The sequence below is a fragment of the Somniosus microcephalus genome, chromosome 3, assembly GCF_052327205.1.
Source record: "Somniosus microcephalus isolate GS21.2 chromosome 3, FLI_Smic_1.0, whole genome shotgun sequence".
Classification (NCBI taxonomy): domain Eukaryota; kingdom Metazoa; phylum Chordata; class Chondrichthyes; order Squaliformes; family Somniosidae; genus Somniosus; species Somniosus microcephalus.
Window position 1 is genome coordinate 50,453,847 of NC_140989.1, and position 19,562 is coordinate 50,473,408.

General features: G+C 47.8%; 1 protein-coding gene across 1 annotated transcript in view; it reads left to right on the forward strand.

Annotated features, from left to right (window-relative positions):
• The window catches only part of LOC147121047 (mucin-like protein), a 117,462-nt gene that overhangs the window by 60,857 nt on the left and 37,043 nt on the right, over positions 1-19,562 (forward strand). Inside the window, exon 11 of the mRNA XM_085977688.1 lies at positions 1,360-1,479. Coding sequence (XP_085833814.1) covers positions 1,360-1,479 — 120 coding nt within the window. The remainder of the gene's footprint in view (positions 1-1,359; positions 1,480-19,562) is intronic.

Below are 19,562 nucleotides of genomic sequence, written 5' to 3' on the forward strand. Positions count from 1 at the left end.
GAGGGATGGGGAGGCGGGGGGCGGGGGCAGTGTCTCAGGTTATTTTTGTGGGGACTGGAAAATTACACCTTCTCCTCCAGGCCCCATAAAAATAATTCCAAACTTACCTTTGCTAGGCCACTTTGGCTCCATCACCCATGGAACATGCATGGCACACCCTCCGACCTGTTCCAGTAAGGCTTCCGGCCCTATTTTGAGACTGTTACCACCCCTTTAATGGCGTAACAAGTGAAAATCGGCTCTAAGAACTTTCAAAATATAGTTGAATGTTACAATGGGAGAGTTAGGGCAGTAAAGTCATGGGCTGGAATTTTCTCAAGGGAGGCGGGGTGGCAGTGGGGGGGTCCTCTGAGGCGGGCGGGAAAACCAGAGGCCGGGTTTCCCACAGGCGCTGCTGATTTTAACGGCGGGGCCTGGTTTCAATGTGAGGCCTTGGATTCCCTCCTGCAGCCAGCCAGATTGAAAGAGGTCGGTCCGGGGGAGGGATCGTGAGGTCGGCATGGTCGGGGATTGTGGGAGGGGTTGGGGATCGGCGTGGCGGTATCAGGGATCGGGAGTGAGGGCAGTATCGGGGATCCGGGGGGGGAGCTTTGGGGATTTTTTGTGGGGGTCGTCGGGACCGGTGATCGGCGGGGTGAAGGGGGGGTCAGCCTGAGGATCGGGGGAGTCAGTGATTGGCGGGGGTTGAGGGGGGTCGGTCAGGGGTCGGGGAAGGGTGTTGGGGATTGTGGGGGGATCAACAGAAGCGGGTGTTGGCCAGGGATCGGCAGCGGGGGGGGAGAGAGGATCAGGATGGCCACTGGAGGATTGTGGCCAGTCTCAGCATCATTGGTGGGGTGAGGTGTGAGGCTTTATGAAGGGGTCTCTGATCGCTGGGGGGGTGGCCGTGGGTAGAGGTTAGGTTGGGACCCTGGATCCAGGAGGAGGTAGGTTTAAAGCCACTTACCTCCTAGATCCAGTAGTCCCCAACTCAGTTTAACGACCTGATTTCACGAATTGTGTGAAATCCGTCCACATGCAGTTAAATTTAAAATGGAAGTGAAAAAAGAGGTTTCCAGCCTCATTATAATATTTAAATTGATGTACCGACCCTTGGGAGTGGGTTGGTCACCCACCCCCAATCCTGCCTCCGCTAAAACCGGAAGTGGGCGGGTTGGAGGTGGTATCAGGTTGGAAATCCCATTTTTAACAATGTAACTGCTCCCACGCTCCAAACCCACCCATTTATTTAGGGGAAAATTCCGGCCATGAACTTCAATGAGTTAAATGGGCTTTTCCTATACTTGGCTTCACTTACGTTGTTAGATGTTAAATTTGATTTTGTGGTTATATCACCTTAGAATTATTTTCTGTTTACAGATATAGATGAATGCAAGAATGTGTCCTCCTGTGCTAGTGCTAAATATGAATGCATCAACATTTTTGGTTCTGTTCGATGCGCTTGCAGGTATCACAGTGAAGACGGCTCTGCAACTTGTGGTGGGTATGAGAAAAATAGTAAATTACACATATAGAAAAAAGATGAATCTTAAAATAATTTTATAAGGAGACATGAACCAAACAGTCCATATTTCATTCAACAGAATAGAGTAATCCTTTTCTTGACGAATTGTAATCATAGAGGTTTCTGTATCTTGGAACATAGATGTTCTGCCACTCTATAAAAATATAAATTATAAGAATGAAAGATAAAAAAACATGTGCATAAGAAAGCATGGAACAAGTAAAGGCCATTTGTCCCAATCCTTCCACTGACCATATGGACTACTCCATGATGGACTCTATCTCACTTATTTAACCTTCTGAGGGTAAGTTCTGTATATGTACTCCCTGATCCGCAAAAGTAGCAAATAAAAACCGCCCAGAATATTTACCCTTTGTGACATCTCTGTCATTCAGCCCTGCTATCTGACCTTCACAAACGATAGAGTCTGGAACATAGAAACAAAAGTATTCCATTCAGCCTCTCGAGCCTGTTCCGCCATTCAGTTAGATCATGGCTGATCTGCATCTTAACTTCATTTACCCACCTTGGTTCCATAACCCTTAACTACCCTTGCCTAACAAAAATCTAGCAATCTCAGTTTTGAAGTTTTCAATAGATTTGAAAATAAAAATGGGATTATTTATTATATTTTATGGAAACTGTATGATTAACTGAATAATGAGCTGTACTGTGTGTCGGAAGTGGTAAAATGCTAGTTCAGAACATCTGATTCTCTTCCTGACTAATTGATGATCTCTGCTGGGTCTACAAGAGGAAATACTATGTGAAGGTCAGGCAATTAAGGAGGGAAATGAATGTTTGTGTCAATACAAGGTAACCAGATTCAGAGTAACCAGCAGAAACTTGGGAGAATAGTGTCTGATATTCACAGGTTCTAGTGTGTAGCACGGGAGCAGCTGGAAAGAAAAACACAGGGAAAAGATAGGAAAAAGATAGTACCAGGAGGGGCTACCAGTGAATCAGCTACATGTGATATAATGTAATTAGGACAGGGAGTAACACAAGCATCTATAGAAAGTTTTAGACGGCAGTAGTAGTACTGTCTCAATATGATAAATCCTTTTTGACAGGAAAGTCCAAATTTTTCACCTGTGTTGTTTCAATACATTAGAGCAAACCACCGTTCTCCCCCAGATATCTACCTCGAATTGGTGCATTTTGCATATTATCTTGCTGTGTATTCTCAGCTTTATAACTGGTAAGGGATAAAAATGAAACACATTAGTAAAAAAAAATATAGCCCAGAATTTGCGGTCAGCGGCGAAGCAAAGGCATTTGCCGCTGGCCCCGAAGTAAGCTTCGCACAAAGATCTCGTGATCTCTCTGTCAAGAAGTTTGGCTTTTCCGACGCATAGTTCAAATCAATGGAGTATAGCAGGGATCCCACAGTGCGAGCTGCTGTGACGTCAACAAGCTGTCTAAGCAGCCAATCAAAATGCTGAATTCTCACAGGCAGTGAACAAGGAAGTGAGTAAGCTCTTAAAATTCAGCCCGTGGAGGAGCAGTGAGTGACAGACCACAACTTCAGGATTTCCGCATGCGCCAAATCCCGAAGTTGCGGTCAGTTTCAAAGGCGGAATGATGTTGAACGCTGCCAGTTTGCCGTCATCTGGACCGCAAATTCCGGGCCAATATATAGAATATAAAAGTTGCTCATTACAATTTTCACTGAATAATAGACAGATTTGTGAAATTCAATTCCCAAAGCACCGGTAAAAATAGAAAATCCCAGAACACATTTTAATGCAAATGGAATTTGACTTAATCAGTCACTGTAAATCGGCCCCGCTGATGTTAATCCGTTACATGGTATAAACACCACTATTGTAAAGAACAGCAAATTTTCTGACTCACCATAAACAATAGCATGGGAGATCTACTAATAATACATTAAAAATGTTAAGCTTGGAACAAAATTGGGATAGTTTGAAGAAAATTTCCTGTTAGGTTATTAATTTACTAACGTCATAGAAAATTTAAGATAATGATGGTGCAGCTATTGGCTTTGACAATTATGCCAATGATAGTTACAATGATATAGAAATTAATTCTTGACTGGGAAACCTGAGTGGACATATCTGCGTCTTGTCGCACATTTCATAAGAACATATGAATTGTTGGAAAAATCTTCTGGCCCAACATGTTATGTTCTTTTTTCATTGATTAACTATACCCATCGGCCTTCTCGCGATAGGATAAATGCAGGGAACCCCACTGCAAGCAGAAGGCCTCGCTGGAAGGGAGTGCCATTTGGAGAAGTTGTGCTAAAGTTATGGCCCAGAAATTCGGGTCGAGGGCTTCCCGCGGGTGCAAGCCCCCGACCTGCACTTACCTTGCGCGCCGGCCGTTGAGCTCTGGGCTCCCATGGAATTCCAATCCGGGGCCTGGTCCAGCTGCCGGCGCGCAGTGCTTGCGTATCCCAGGGGCGCAGTTAGTTCGATGCATCCCCTGGGATCACGTGGGCCATGGGCTGCCAATCGGAGCAGGGAATGCTCCATTCATAAGTCTGACAGGAAGTGCTGTCAAGACTTATAAATACTACAGCCCCAAAATAGCACTAAATCTTCAAATAATTTTTTTTTAAATCACATTTTTAAAATAAACTATAAATTACATGAAATAACTATTTTAAACAATAATTTAAATTTTTGAAAAAAATAATTTTATTTTCTAACGGGGCTAAAATTAAACTTACCTTGCTTTAAAGTATTTAAAAATAATAAACCTGTGGAAAAAATGTTTTAATTTTAATTAATTCACCACTTACCTTGTAAAAAGCAGGCCTTACGCCTGCTTTTTATATTTCTAAATTCTGCAGGCTTACGTTCCCGGGAAAACCTGTAAAAAAAACGAAGTTTGATGCGCACGCGTAGCATCCCCCGCGCACGCGTTCGACCTCTGAACCTCTTCGTTCAGGGGCTCGGAAGTGCCGGTTTCCCGTGCATGCGCAGTGCATGCAGTGCTGTGTATGTACCTTTAAGGGAATAACTGGTCTCAGACTGCAGTACCGGCAGTGACCACCCCTGTATAAAAGGCCCTAGCAGGCTTCTGTAGTTTCAGTTTCCAGGTTGTCTCCATTCAGTAAAGACTTGTGATAATCAACTCCTGCAGTCCGTGTCTCAATTATACACGGACATAATACTGGCGACGAGTAAGAAACGAACTTACCTGCAACTCTGCAGCACCTCAGACGATGTTATTGAAGGTCGAAGCCAGAAGAAAAAAAAAAAAATCTAAAGAAACTCGAGAAACGGGCGTCGACCGTGGGCAACCGCCCTCCAAATCATCGAATTGAAAAGTGCAGGAGAGACTGTCGAGAGCCAGGCTTGGTTCTCCAGTCTGTGGTTTCCCAGCTAATCGGGCTGGTGGCAGGTAGTGCACTGATCCTTCCTGGGCTGCGGCGGGCTAGAGCTCGATCGGGTGGCTCTGCAACGGGGCTGGGCAGCGAGTCGGGAAGCAAAGAGAGAGAGAGAGGGTGGAGCACACAGGGCGCGGCCGGTGCTTCGAAGCCGGGCAGCGTTCGGACCTAAGAAGAGCGAGGGAAGTGTTCCAGAGGGTCCGCTCCACGACGGGAACGGTTCTTCAATTAACGGAGCAAATATTGAAGCGCGATAGAAAAATAAAAATACCGCGGAGCGTGGCGTTGGCAGCAGCGATCGGGGAGGCGCGAAGACCATAGGGCGTTGCCATTACAGGATAGTAAAATAAATATAATCACCAGCAACAGCGTTGGCAGCGGCAGGAAAGCGTGGGAGGCGCCATCTTAACTCGGCGGGGAAGAAGGAAAAGCGCGGGAGGCGCCATTTTGATCCATCGGGGACGAAGGCAAAGCGCGGGAGGCGCCATCTTAGATTTTCAAGATGCCAAAGACTGGCGATATCACTGCCTTCGATAATGCAATAGAAGACTGGACCACGTATGTGGAAAGAGTCGAGGTATATTGCGAGGCAAACAAAATAGCCGATGAGAAAAAGGCATCAGTATTGCTAAATTTAATGGGCGCAAGAACGTACGGCCTATTGCGGGACCTGATTACTCCAGCCAAACCGAAGGCGAAGAGTTTTAACGAAATTGTTGCTATCCTACAGGAACACCTAAATCCTACACCGCTGCTGATAGCAGAAAAATTTAAATTCCACAGGAGAAATCAGCATAAAAATGAGAGCAATGCTGATTACCTTACGGAACTACGCAAGCTATCAAAGCACTGCCAGTTCAGAGCAGGACTGGCAGATACCTTACGGGACAAATTTGTCTGTGGACTCCTGAGTGAAGGAACCCAGAAGAGGTTACTCTCAGAGAAAGAGCTGACGCTAGATAAGGCTTTCAGCATGGCAGTATCGTACGAAGCAGCAGCAAGGGGAGCTGTGGAAATACAACAAAAGCCACAGGAATACGGCACCCACGAAATGACAAGGGGATTTGCAAAATGTTATCGCTGCGGCAGAACAAACCATGACCAGAAGGACTGCTGGTCCAAGGACAAAATATGCACTGGCCCAAGGACAAAATATGCAGGCAATGCGGAAAGATGGGACACATTGCACGAGTTTGCAGGTCTGGGAAGAAGACCAACGACAACAAAAAGGCTACTAAGGAACTGTACAGGAAAGTACAAAAGATGACGGACAGTAGTTCCGAAGACCAGATGAGCGATAGTGAATCCGGGAACAAGAGACTAAGCTGTCTCAAACTTCACAACGTAATCGCAAAAGAGGATCTCCGAACCATTTGGGTCACCCTCACGATAGCAGGGTCCCAAGTCAAAATGGAATTGGATACAGGATCAGCTCTAACCGTCATGAATCGACAAGACTACGAGCGGCTATTCTCACACATACCCTTGAGAGAGACATCCATTGTCTTGAGGACGTATACGGGGCTAAAAGTATACCCCAGAGGAAAAATAAGGGTGCCTGTCGAATACAACGGCAAGAAAATACGGAAATTGTATCTCTACATTCTGCAAGATGGTGGACCACCGTTATTGGGACGTGAATGGATCAGAAAGATAAGTTTAGACTGGCACTCCATTCAGGCACTGACGGTGGCTGGTAAAAAGGATGACGACGTCACTCCTGGACGATTGTCAACAATCTTAGCTGATGCCAAAGAGGTATTTCAACAAGAACTGGGCACTCTTAAAGTCGTAACCGCCTCGATAAAAATAGAGGAGAATGCAATTCCCAAGTTTTTCAAAGCAAGACCGGTACCATATGCAATTCGGCCAGCCGTCGAGGCAGAGCTGGAGATCTGGAGAATGCAGGCGTGTTATCTAAGGTAGACTGGAGCGAGTGGGCGACACCCATTGTTCCTGTCATGAAGAAAACGTTAAACAATAAGTCTGAGGAGGCAAGGAAGGTTCGCATCTGTGGGGACTTCAAGGTGACGGTGAACCCAGTCCTTCACACAGTACAATATCCTCTTCCAAGGATAGAAGATATCTTCGCCTCACTATCTGGAGGGAAGCGTTTTACAAAAATTGACCTAGCACAAGCATATTTGCAGATGGAGGTTGAAGAATCCTCTAGGAAGTATCTCACGATAAACACTCACAAAGGTCTTTACCAGTATAATCGACTGGTATTCGGAGTAGCATCAGCTCCGGCGATATGGCAAAGAGCGGTGGAACAAGTCCTGCAAGGGATTCCGGGGACTCAGTGTTACTTAGACGACATCCTAGTGACAGGTGAAGATGACAGTGAACACCTTGCCAATCTAGAGCAGGTGCTCACTAGACTACGTGAACATGGGCTATGAGCCAATCGCCCCAAGTGCGAGTTTTTTAAGAAACAGATATCGTATTGTGGCCACGTGATTGATGAAGAGGGGTTGCATAAGTCCCCTGACAAAATTGAAGCGGTAGTTAAGGCTCCAGCGCCTGAAAATGTGTCGCAACTGAGGTCATTCCTCAGATTGGTGAATTACTACCATAAGTTTTTGCCGAATTTGTCCACAATTCTGCATCCACTGAATGCCCTACTACGAACGGGAGTAGCATGGAAATGGAGCGATGAATGTAAGCGGGCCTTTCAGAAGAGTATGGACCTAATCACTTCAAGAGAAGTATTGGCTCACTACAACCCATCACTACCGATAAGACTGGCGTGTGATGCGTCTCCCTACGGCATTGGGGCGGTACTGTCACATAAATTCCTTGATGGTTCAGAGAGGCCGATAGCTTTTGCGTCACGCTCGTTAACTTCAGCCGAGCGTAACTATGCCCAGATTGACAGAGAGGCCCTCAGCCTGGTGTGGGGGGTGAAGAAGTTCAATCACTACCTGCATGGTCAAAAATTTACTCTACTAACTGATCATCAACCTCTCGTCTCCATTTTCAACCCTCAGAAGGGCGTACCAATAATGATGGCACAACGGCTACAGAGGTGGTCCCTTTTCCTAGGGGCACACCAATATGACATCGAGTACAAAGGAACTAAACAGCATGGGAATGCTGATGGATTGTCGCGCCTACCGTTGCCGACGGTGGAAGAAGAACTGGCGGTGGAGCCAGTGGAGTTATTCCACTCGACTATAGTCAAATGTCTCCCTGTGACGAATGCAAACATAGAAAAGGAAACACGAAATGACCCGACACTCTCCTGGGTCTATGATTTAACGGTGAAGGGATGGCCAGCACATGGCGAACCACTGCTGCCAGCTTTCTCGCCGAGAAGAGAACAGCTATCAGTGCGCAGAGGAACCTTGCTGTGTGGATCCAGAGTAGTAATTCCACCCAAATTGAAGGATAGAGTGCTCAAGGAGCTTCATGAGGGTCATCTGGGAGGGGTAAAAATGAAGAACTTAGCCAGAGCGTTTGTGTGGTGGCCGGGAATCGATAGAGAAATCGAAGAGATGACCAAGAGCTGTACAGGATGCCAGAAGGTCCAAAACGCCCCACCACAAGCCCCTTTACATCCATGGGAGTGGCCCTCATCTCCATGGCAAAGGGTGCACATTGATTTTGCTGGTCCCTTTATGGACTCGATGTTTTTAATTGCGGTGGATGCACATTCAAAGTGGCCAGAGGTAATAAAAATGTCCTCAACCACCACAGAAAAAACTATCACAGTCTTACGAACCATATTCGCCAGGAATGGGCTGCCTGAACAGATTTGCTCTGACAATGGACCACAGTTTGTGTCTGATGAGTTCCGGAGGCTCTTAAAGAACAATGGTGTTAAGCATTACACATCCGCCCCATATCATCCAGCCACTAATGGATTGGCCGAGAGGTTTGTCCAAACATTCAAGAAGGCTATCAAGGCAATGTGTAATGAAGATATACCCCTACAACACAAGGTGGATAACTTCTTGTTTGCCTACCGGAATGCGACACATGCGGTTACCAACCAAACTCCAGCCATGATGTTCTTCAATCGAAGACTACGGTGCCGCTTGGATTTGGTTAAGCCAAACGTCAGAAGAGATGTGGAGAACAGGCAGTTTCAGAATATGAATGAAAGGCCGACCAGGAGTTTTAAGATAGGTCAACCAGTTTTGGCCCGGGACTACCGCACAGAGAAATGGCAGCCAGGAACGCTCTGTACATGGCAAGGACCTCTAATGTATACCGTGGACGTTGGAGAGAGCATTGTAAGATGCCATGCTGACCAGATTCTAGAGTCACTGGAAAACGTCAACTCCACACCACGATCTGATACACCTGGCGATGAAACCGAAGTACCAATTGCATCTACCGCAGAATCGGTGATATTGGAAGCAGACGAACCAAACAACGACATTGATCCCGACGCAACCTTGCCAGAAGAACCTGATATTCCAAAGAGGTGTTATCCAGACAGAATCAGGAAGCCTCCTCAAAGACTGAACTTATAATTGCTTAACTTCAACCAATGTATCTAGCAACCGTAATTGTAATTGTAATTCGTTATTATTTAGTTGTTAAATGAATGTTATGTACTGTTTATCTAAAAGGGGAGGAATTGTTGTGTATGTACCTTTAAGGGAATAACTGGTCTCAGACTGCAGTACCGGCAGTGACCACCCCTGTATAAAAGGCCCTAGCAGGCTTCTGTAGTTTCAGTTTCCAGGTTGTCTCCATTCAGTAAAGACTTGTTAGAATCAACTCCTGCAGTCCGTGTCTGAATTATACACGGACATAATATGCAGGAAACCAGCACTTCCATCGGGCCTACGGGTGAGTACGCCGTGCGTACTCACCTGTGGAGACCCAAATTTCTGGGCCCATAATGGAGCCTTATATGTGACATCTGTCACTTATCACCCCTGCTCCCTGATCTATCCAGGGTGCCTCTGTATTTGATCAGCCTGTTCCTGGTGATTGTAGTCCTTGCAACACTGTTTCCATCTGCAAACCTGAAGAGTTTTGTTTCAGTACCCACTTCCAAATCACTTATGTATATTGTAAACAGCAACGATCCCTCAGGCACTCTGCTGATCCAGCTCCATGCACAACCACCCATTCCTTTCACTGCTTCAGCCAATTTTCAATCCATTTCAGAAGCTGTCACATCTGCTGTGTCTGCCAACCTGGTGAACAATCTCCTTTGTTTCCTCATAACTTAAGTTCCTAATACATGGAATTCAAGCTCAAGCTTCTACTAAAAGCTGAGTTTTGTTAGTTTCAGTTGGAGAGAAAGGAAAACTGCCTGGTTGGGAAAAAGAAAGATGTGCTATGTGCCTTCTCACAACTCAGGAATAACCTTGGTGGGCCAGTGAATTAACAACATCAGTAGAGACATCTGTGGGCTGGACTCTTCCATCCCTCTCAAATACAGGTTATACAGGAAGATAAGGGATCTGGATCAATTTATTATAATAAATTGTGGCCTAGAAATTGAGGTTGCGCTGCGCCGGGGCTTAACACCGGAAATTTAGCGCCGGTGCTAAGTCGCGCTGTGCGCGCCAAAAATTCAGTAGCGCCGCGCCCAAACGGCTGCCGGCGCTACTGAAGGCTGTTTGCGCCTGAAAACTGGCGCTACGCGCCGCATTGCGGCGCTATTCCGGCGCTGCGGCGCCCGATGCGGTGCGGCAGGCTCGGGAAGTGCAGGCCTCCTCCTTCAGTTAAGGAGGAGCTGCCTGCACCCGCCCGCTGGCCGGTAAAATCTTCACAAAAATGAGCCCGGCACCTCGGGGAAGTGCCGGGCTCGCAGCCGAGAAGCATCTGTTCCGCGGGGGGGGGGGGTGGGGGAGTCCGGGAAGGGAGGTGCGGGCAGGCGGCCGGCGGGAAAGCGGCCGGCCGCCGCTCCACCTTTATGTGCCGGCGCAAAGTCGTGCAAGACTCTGTTGCCAGAGTCTTAGTTGCGGCTGCCACGGGCGAGGCGGCCGCAACTGAATTTCGGCGCTGGGGCCCGTCACCACGGCAACCGGGACGCTGCGCACACCGATGACGTCATCGGTGCCGGCGCAGCGCTACCGGTGTAACGCCGATGTTGGGCCCTCGTCAATTTCAAAACCGGCTGTAAGTCCAGCGCAATGCCCTCTAGCGCCGCAAAATGGGCGCTAAGCCCACTCAATTTCTAGGCCTGTATGTCTTCTCACCTCCATTTTCTGCCCATAATTCATATTGAATTGAGCTGTGGACAGAAAATGGAGGCAAGAGGCTTGCATATAAATAATTTATAAAATAATAATTGCATGTAAGGACTTTGCAGCACAGATCTGAAAATAGAACAATTAACTGCTCTGCAATATCTGTTTCTTTTTCTGTTAAACACTTATGACGAGTCACTCCAGCTGGTATTGAGACAAGCAAAGATACAGATGAGAATTGTTTACTGATACAATAGACTGTATCAAATAGCTCTGTGTGAGATGCATGCTATTATTTTCCTTGGCAACTACTTCCACTGGTGCTGAATATTAAATTGCAACAGCTAACAATAAAATTAATTCCAAACCCAGTTTAATGTAATTCTATAAGGACAAGAATTAGTCAGAATAGGGAATGTTGAACAGTGTTTTTCATATTCTACTCTTGTATTACTTGTCATGCTTACGTAAGCCTTTGAAGAGTTTGGGAAATTCATAAGTTGTTTTGCCCTACATCAACCCTTTACGTTTCTGTAATATTCATGAATCACCTGATAAACTAACTGTTGATTTATTTAATTGATACCTTCATAGGTTGACATACTTTCGGAGCAGTGAGTTTGGTTAAAGAAGCCACATGGAATGGCCAAAAAATGAGCTTTTTAGGCAACTTAAAAAAGACTTTCTCCCCTCCCTCAGTAACTATCTGCTGGCTACTAACTCATTGGCCAGAATTTTTAACTGTGAGGCGAGTCGGGTGCGGGGGGTGGTGGTGGGGGGGGGTGGGGCGCAGTGGGTCGGCCTCACGCAGTACTCGGCAGCGCGCTATCCACTTTGTCTTTAACTCAATTAGATCAATTGAGCTAGGCCTGCAGGTTTCCTGGCCAATTAAATGGAGCGGGTCTGATGACATTATTGATGACTCGCCTTGAGATGAGATATTTAAAGGGGCTCCACACATCAGACTTGAAGGTTGTTGGAGGAGGATCACAGGTCTTTGGGAGAGCTGTGGTTGGTGAGACACTAAAGATTTTCGACCTGAGGCTTGAGGGAAAGCATGGAGTCCCAATGGCAGAAGGCAGCGCCCAGATTCTCTGACTTCTCCCTGGAAGTCCTGCTCCAGTGAGTTCGAGCACGCAGGGACACCCTGTTCCCTGGGAACGGGTGCATGAGACCATCCAGTGAGACCATGAGGACATGGTTGGAGATTGCGGAGGATGTCAGCAGCAGGGATGTAGTCAGGCGCTCCTGGATCCAGTGCCGCAGAAGATTTAATGATCTCATGAGGTCAGGAAAGGTGAGTTCAATGCCACATTCAACTACATCCTGATGTGCGTGACACCCCAACAACCCAATCAGTCTGCATTCCCAAGCCTACTCCTGCACGTCAATCGTCACACCAACCTACCTTGCAAGGTGCACCTATCCCTCACTCTCTCTGCACCTACTCACATCCCCATCTGACTAACCACCACTGACACTCACCCTCATCCTAATGCAATCATACGAAGCAACGCCACCGAAGGAGGCCATTTGGCAATGTCACACCACTCCCTCATACAGATGTAGTCCATCCATTTCTTACACTCATTCCATCACTCTCACTCAACGTTCTCTTCTTTCCCTCCTTGCCGGAGAAGAGAGCCCACAACAATAGGGAGAGGCAAAGAACCGGAGGTGGCCCTCCAGTATACAGCATATTGATTCCAGCAGAGGAGGAGGAACTGCAAATCAATTGAGTTGGAGAGCTGCTGGCGTTGGGAGACGGAGAGAAGGGGACCTCCCAGCAACCTGGTGACAGAATTAAATATCATACAGCCACATGGCATACAATAGTCACTCATGGTGACTTGATGTCAGCAGCCAGTGAAATGTGATCATGTGCGTAATGGTAACGTTGCACATTCTTATCATTAGAGTTCTAATTTATGTCTTTACTCTCCCACAGGTCCATCAAGTGACCCCCCACTGTCCAGCCAGAGGAGGAAGATAACTCCTCAGAGGAAGCTCCACTCGCTGAGGATGCACCATCACCAGACCCATGCGCACCCAGCACCAGCGCAATTACGCGCACATCGGTTGGTCCTGTGAGACGTAGAGTCGTGTTGTCACCTGGTGTCTCACAGATCACAAGTGCGCAAGAGCAGTTGGTGGAGACAGGGACAGCAGTGGAGAGTCCTCGCCGGAGGGTGTGGACTGCTCCAGGCTCTGCTCAGCTGCATGCAAATGCTGAACCTCGGGGACCGTCGACAAAGAGGTTGGTCTTGGAGGAGCAGCAACAAATGCGCGAGGCTCTGACAGCTTTTGCAGCCATGATGTGTGCGATTGTAAAGAGAATGGGGGAGTCCATCACCAACATGAGCACCACCATATTGCAGGCGATGGTGATGATGTGCTGTTCCATGGAAATGATGGCCTCCTGCATGGAGCAGCAAATGTGCCAGTCAAACGAGAACATGCTTGCTGCGAACAACAGATTGCAGACTCTCATTGACCTCATCTTGAGGAAGGATACCAACATAAACTTGTGCGTTCATGGCCCCACTGATAGGCAGCAATGTGTCCAGCTCCTTGCTAGCAGGGAAGTGCGGGTAGCCCATGAGAGGGATGATGGTGAGAGGGGACATGGAAGTGGGGGATCTTCTCAAAGCACTCCCACTTCTCCCACATTGCCTCCCCCTCAGTCAGAGTCCCATATGCTGTCTTGGATCCCGATGGTCGAGTCTTCCCCTGCACAGTTACAGGAGGAGCAGTCTTTGGTGGGGCCCTCAAAGGCCCTAAAGCCCAGAGGACATCTGCCAAAAGTGTCAAAGCAGTCAGAGCAGGGAAGTGAGCAGCCTACCTCTTCCTCTGCTGAAGCCACAGCGGGTGCATCTTGTAGAAGCACTCGGAAAAGAAAAGTGACACAATCTTAGATGCACAAGGGTATGCACATGGGTGTTTGCCAAAATGTTAGGGGTAAAAATTGGGCAGCGTTCCGAAAAAGTTAGCGCCCCCGCGGCCGATTTTCCCAGGTAGCACCCCGAGAGGGAGGAGGGGCGCTACTGGAAGCGTCCCGTGTCTCTCTTGGGGCGCTGCGAGTCAATATCATGCCACTACATGCCGCGGTACTGCAGGCCTTCCTCCCCTTATTAAAGGGGAAGGGCCTGGCGCAGCGCGTCCCGGCGCCCAGCTGGGCCACCAGGGATCGTGAGTGCCGGCAAACGAGCCTGGCACTCGAGGAGTTCCAGGCTCACGGAGAGCAGCCGGCACCCCGCAGGGGGGCTTCACAGGGGCCGGGGACATAGAAACATAGAAACATAGAAGATAGGAGCAGGAGTAGGCCATTCAGCCCTTCGAGCCTGCTCCACCATTCAATGAGATCATGGCTGATCATCCAAATTCAGTACCCTGTCCCTGCCTTCTCCCCATATCCCTTGATCCCTTTAGCCTCAAGAAATATATCCAACTCTTTCTTGAATATATTTAATGAACTGGCCTCCACCGCCCTCTGTGGCAGAGAATTCCACAGGTTCACCACTCTCTGGGTGAAGAAATTCCTCCTCATTTCAGTCCTAAATGGCTTACCCCTTATCCTTAGACTATGACCCCTGGTTCTGGACTCCCCGGCCATCAGAAACATCCTTTCTGCATCTAGTCTGTCCAGACCTGACAGAATTTTATAGGTTTCGATGAGATCCCCTCTCAATCTTCTAAACTCCAGTGAGTATAAGCCCAATTGACACAATCTCTCCTCGTACGTCATTCCTGCCATCCCAGGTATCAGCCTGGTGAATCTTCGCTGCACTCCCTCCATGGCAAGAACATCCTTCCTCAGGTAAGGTGACCAAAACTGCACACAATACTCAAGGTGCGGTCTCACCAAGGCCCTGTACAACTGCAGCAAGACATCCTTGTTCTTGTACTCGAACCCTCTTGCTACGAAGGCCAACATACCATTTGCCTTCTTAACCGCCTGCTGCACCTGCATGCTTACCTTCAGCAACTGGTGCACAAGAACACCCAGGTCTCTTTGCACTTCCCCTTCTCCCAATCTATTGCCATTCAAATAATAATCTGCCTTCCTGTTTTTGCCACCAAAGTGGATAACCTCACATTTATCCACATTATAGTGCATTTGCCATGTTTCTGCCCAATCACCCAACCTGTCCAAATCGTACTGGAGTTTCATGACATCCTCCTCACAGCATACCCTCCCACCCAGCTTTGTGTCGTCTGCAAATTTGGAGATATTACATCCAATTCCCTCGTCCAGATCATTAATAGATATTGTGAACAGCTGGGGTCCTAGGACCGATCCCTGCGGTGCCCCACTAGTCACTGCCTGCCACTCGGAAAACGACCCGTTTATTCCAACTCTTTGCTTTCTGTCCGCCAACCAGCTCTCTATCCAAGTCAATACCTTGCCCCCAATCCCATGTGCCTTAATTTTGCACGCTAACCTCTTATGCGGGACCTTATCGAAAGCCTGCTGAAAGTCCAAATACACCACATCCACTGGTTCTCCCTTATCTATTTTACCAGTTACATCCTCAAAAAATTCCAGTAGATTAGTCAAGCATGATTTACCTTTTGTAAATCTATGTTGACTTTGTCCGATCCTGTCACTGCTTTCCAAGTGCTCTGCTATTACATCTTTTATAATGGACTCCAGCATTTTCCCCACTACCGATGTCAGGTAATTCCCTGCTTTTTCTCTGCCACCTTTTTTGAATAATGGGGTAACATTAGCTACCCTCCAATCCATGGGTACTGTTCCAGAGTCTATCGAGTTCTGGAAGATGACCAGCAGTGCATCTACTATTTCTAGGGCCACTTCCTTAAGTACCCTGGGATGTAGATTATCAGGCCCTGGGGATTTATCGGCCTTCAGTCCCATCAATTTTCCTAACACCATTTCCCTACAAATACTGATTTCTTTCAGTTCCACCCTTTCATCAGACCCTATGTTCCGCGGTATTTCTGGGAGGTTATTTATGTCCTCCTTTGTGAAGACAGAACCAAAATATGTATTTAGTTGGTCTGCCATTTCTTTGCTCCCCATTATAAATTCCCCCGATTCTGACTGCAAGGGACCTACGCTTGACTTCACCAATCTTTTTCTCTTTACATATCTATAAAAGCTTTTACAGTCAGTTTTTATGTTCCCTGGAAGCTTACTCTCATATTCTATTTTCCCTTTCTTAATTAATCCCTTTGTCCTCCTTTGTTGAATCCTAAACTGCTCCCAATCCTCAGGATTATTGCTTTTTCTGGTCAATTTGTATGTCCTCTCCTTGGATCTTATGCTATCCCTAATTTCCCTTGTTAGCCACGGTTGAGTCACCTTTTTTGTTTTATTTTTATGCCAAACTGGGATGAACAACTTCTGTAGTTCATCCATTCGGTCTTTGAATGTTTGCCATTGCCTATCCACCGTCAACCCTTTGAGTGCCATTCCCCAATCAATCCTACCCAACTCGCTCCTCAGACCATCGTAGTTTCCTTTATTTAAATTGAGGACCCTAGTTTCTGAGTCAACTACTTCATTCTCCATCTTAATGAAGAATTCGATCATATTATGATTGCTCCGACCCAAGGGGCCTCATACAACAAGATTGCTAATTAATCCTTTCTCGTTACATAATACCCAGTCTAAGATGGCCTGCACTCTGGTTGGTTCCTCGACATATTGGTCCAGAAAACCATCCCGTAAACACTCCAGGAATTCCTCCTCCACAGTATTGTTACTAATTTGGTTAGCCCAATCTATATGTAGATTAAAGTCACCCATGATGACTGCTGTGCCCTTATTGCACGCTTCTTTAATTTCCCTTTTAATGCCATCCCCAACCTCCACCTTACTGTTTGGAGGTCTATATACCACTCCCACTAATGTTTTTTTCCCCTTAGTATTTCTCAATTCTACCCATACAGATTCCACCTCATCAGAGCTAATATCCTTCATTACAATTGTGTTAATCCCTTCTTTAACCAGTAATGCTACCCCTCCTCCCTTTCTTTTTTGCCTATCTTTCCTGAATATCGAATACCCCTGGATGTTGAGTTCCCAGTCTTGGCCGTCCTTGAGTCATGTTTCCGTAATCCCAACCAAATCATATTCATTTACCTCTATTTGCGCAGCGAATTCATCCACCTTATTACAAATGCTCCTCGCATTAAGACACAAAGCCTTCAGGCTTGTTTTTTTAACGCTCTTAGACCTATTAGAATTATTATTTACTGTGGCGACGTTTGATTTAAACCGTTGATTTCTCTGACTGCCACTTTTGTTTTTCTCCTTCCTATCTTTTGCTTTTATCCTTGTTTCCCTTTCCTCTGTCTCCCTGCTCAGGTTCCCAACCCCCTTCCATTTTAGTTTAAACCCTCCCCCACAGCACTAGCAAACACTCCCCCTAGGACATCGGTTCCAGCCCTGCCCAGGTGCAGACCGTCCGGTTTGAACTGGTCCCACCTCCCCCAGAACCGGTTCCAATGTCCCAGGAACTTGAATCCCTCCCCCTGGCACCATTCCTCTAGCCACGTATTCATCTGAAGTATCCTTCTATTTCTACTCTGACTAGCACGTGGCACTGGTAGCAATCCTGAGATTACTACCTTTGAGGTCCTGTTTTTTAATTTACCTCCTAACTCCCTATATTCCGCTTTTAGGACCTCATCCCGCTTTTTACCTATATTGTTGGTGCCTATATGCACCACGACAACTGGCTGTTCACCCTCCCCTTCCAAGATGTTCTGCAGCAGCTCGGAGACATCCTTGACCCTTGCACCAGGGAGGCAACACACCATCCTGGAGTCTCGCTTGCGGCCGCAGAAACGCCTATCTATTCCCCTTACAATTGAATCCCCTATTACTATAGCTCTACCACTCTTTTTCCTCCCATTCTGTGCAGCAGAGCCACAGCAACGGGGGCAGGTGCTGGCAGGTGGCCAGCAACAAAAATGGCCGCCCGCCACCTCCCCTTTAACTAGCGCTGCCCCGGCCACAGGTAGGCCCCCTTGACCCCGGCAGACATAGTGTCCGGTGGTAAGTCGGGGGGCGCCACCCAATATTACAGCCGCGGCGCGAACAGGGTGCTGCACATGGCAATGACGTCATCGCTGGCGGCACAGCGCCACACCGCTAACCTCCCGCTGAATTTCGTGGGAGGCGTTAGCAGTGCCGCGCCCAGGCGCTAGTTGATTTGCGCCTTAGGGCGCTAATGGGAGGCACAAATCAACCGAATTTAGCCCCCTTAATGTTAAGGTTAACTTCTATTTATGATGCACATAAATTTATTTCTTTGCACTACTTTCCTGTCTTGTCCAGTTTTGCCAGCTACCTGGGAAGTGGCTTTGTCACTTGGAGTGAATGGTGAGACATTACTTAACTTCGAGCAATGGGTGTTTGCTTGACAGGAGAGGCTTGGTCATTTTAGGACTGCTTTGTGGTGTTGTTGGGGGCGGCGGCGAAGTTGGTACAGCACCTGGGAGCCATATGGGTGCACTGGTGCAAGTTAAGTAAATCGGGCCATTATGGGGCCATCTTGGGCCTCCCGGGCAGCAATGTGCACTGCTGGTGCCATCTCCACCTCAGCTTCTTCCTCCTCCTCCTTCAAAGTAGCTGTGTGTTCTGCGCCTTGCTCCTCCTGCAGCGCGCAGCATACGACGATGATTCTGCAGACCCTGGCTGGTGCGTACTGAAGGGCTCCTCTAGATCTGTCAAAGTATCTGAAGCGCATCTTCAGCATGCCGATTGCTTGCTCTATGACACATCAGGTGGACATGTGGCTGTCATTATAGCGCTCCACGGCCTCATTGCTTGGCCTCCTCAATGGTGTCATCAGCCATGTCTTCAGCACGAAAGAGTCCTAACAACTGCCAGGGAATCTGGCACACACAAGCATGAAGTTCTTTTGATGGTTGCAGACGAGCTGCACATTGAGGGAGTGGAAGCCATTGTGGTTCACAAACACTCCTGGGTGATGTGGGGGTGCCCTGATGGCCACATATGTGCAGTCGATGATGCCCTGCACCTGTGGGAAGTCAGCCACAGCCACAAAGCTGAGCGCCCGCTCTGTAACACTGGCTTCATCAGTGTCAAAGTTTACATAATTGGCTGACTTGTGAAACATGGCATCTGTCACTTGGGTGCAATGCATTTGTGGGCGATCAACTGCGAGGTCCTGCAAATGTCTGCTGCAGATCCCTGGAAGGAGCCTGAGGCGAAGAAGTTGAGGGTGGTGATGACTTTGACAGCTACTGGTAAGGCGTGTCCACCAGGTCCTCTGGGCAATAGGTCTTGTTCCAGCAAGCTACAAATGTCTGCGATGACCTGGCATGCTAGCCGGAGCCTCCTGAAGCACTGCTGCTCAGTCATGTCCAGAAAGCTCATCTTCTGCCTGTATACCCTGTGTTGGGGGTATCACCTCCAGTGTGGTGCAACCCTGTGTTGATCCCCTCTCTCCTGTGGAGCATCAGATCGGTGAGGAGAAGGCTGCTGGTGTGGTTGCTGCTGCTGCTGCTGGTGTTGTTGCTGCTGCTGCTGCTGTTGGTGTGG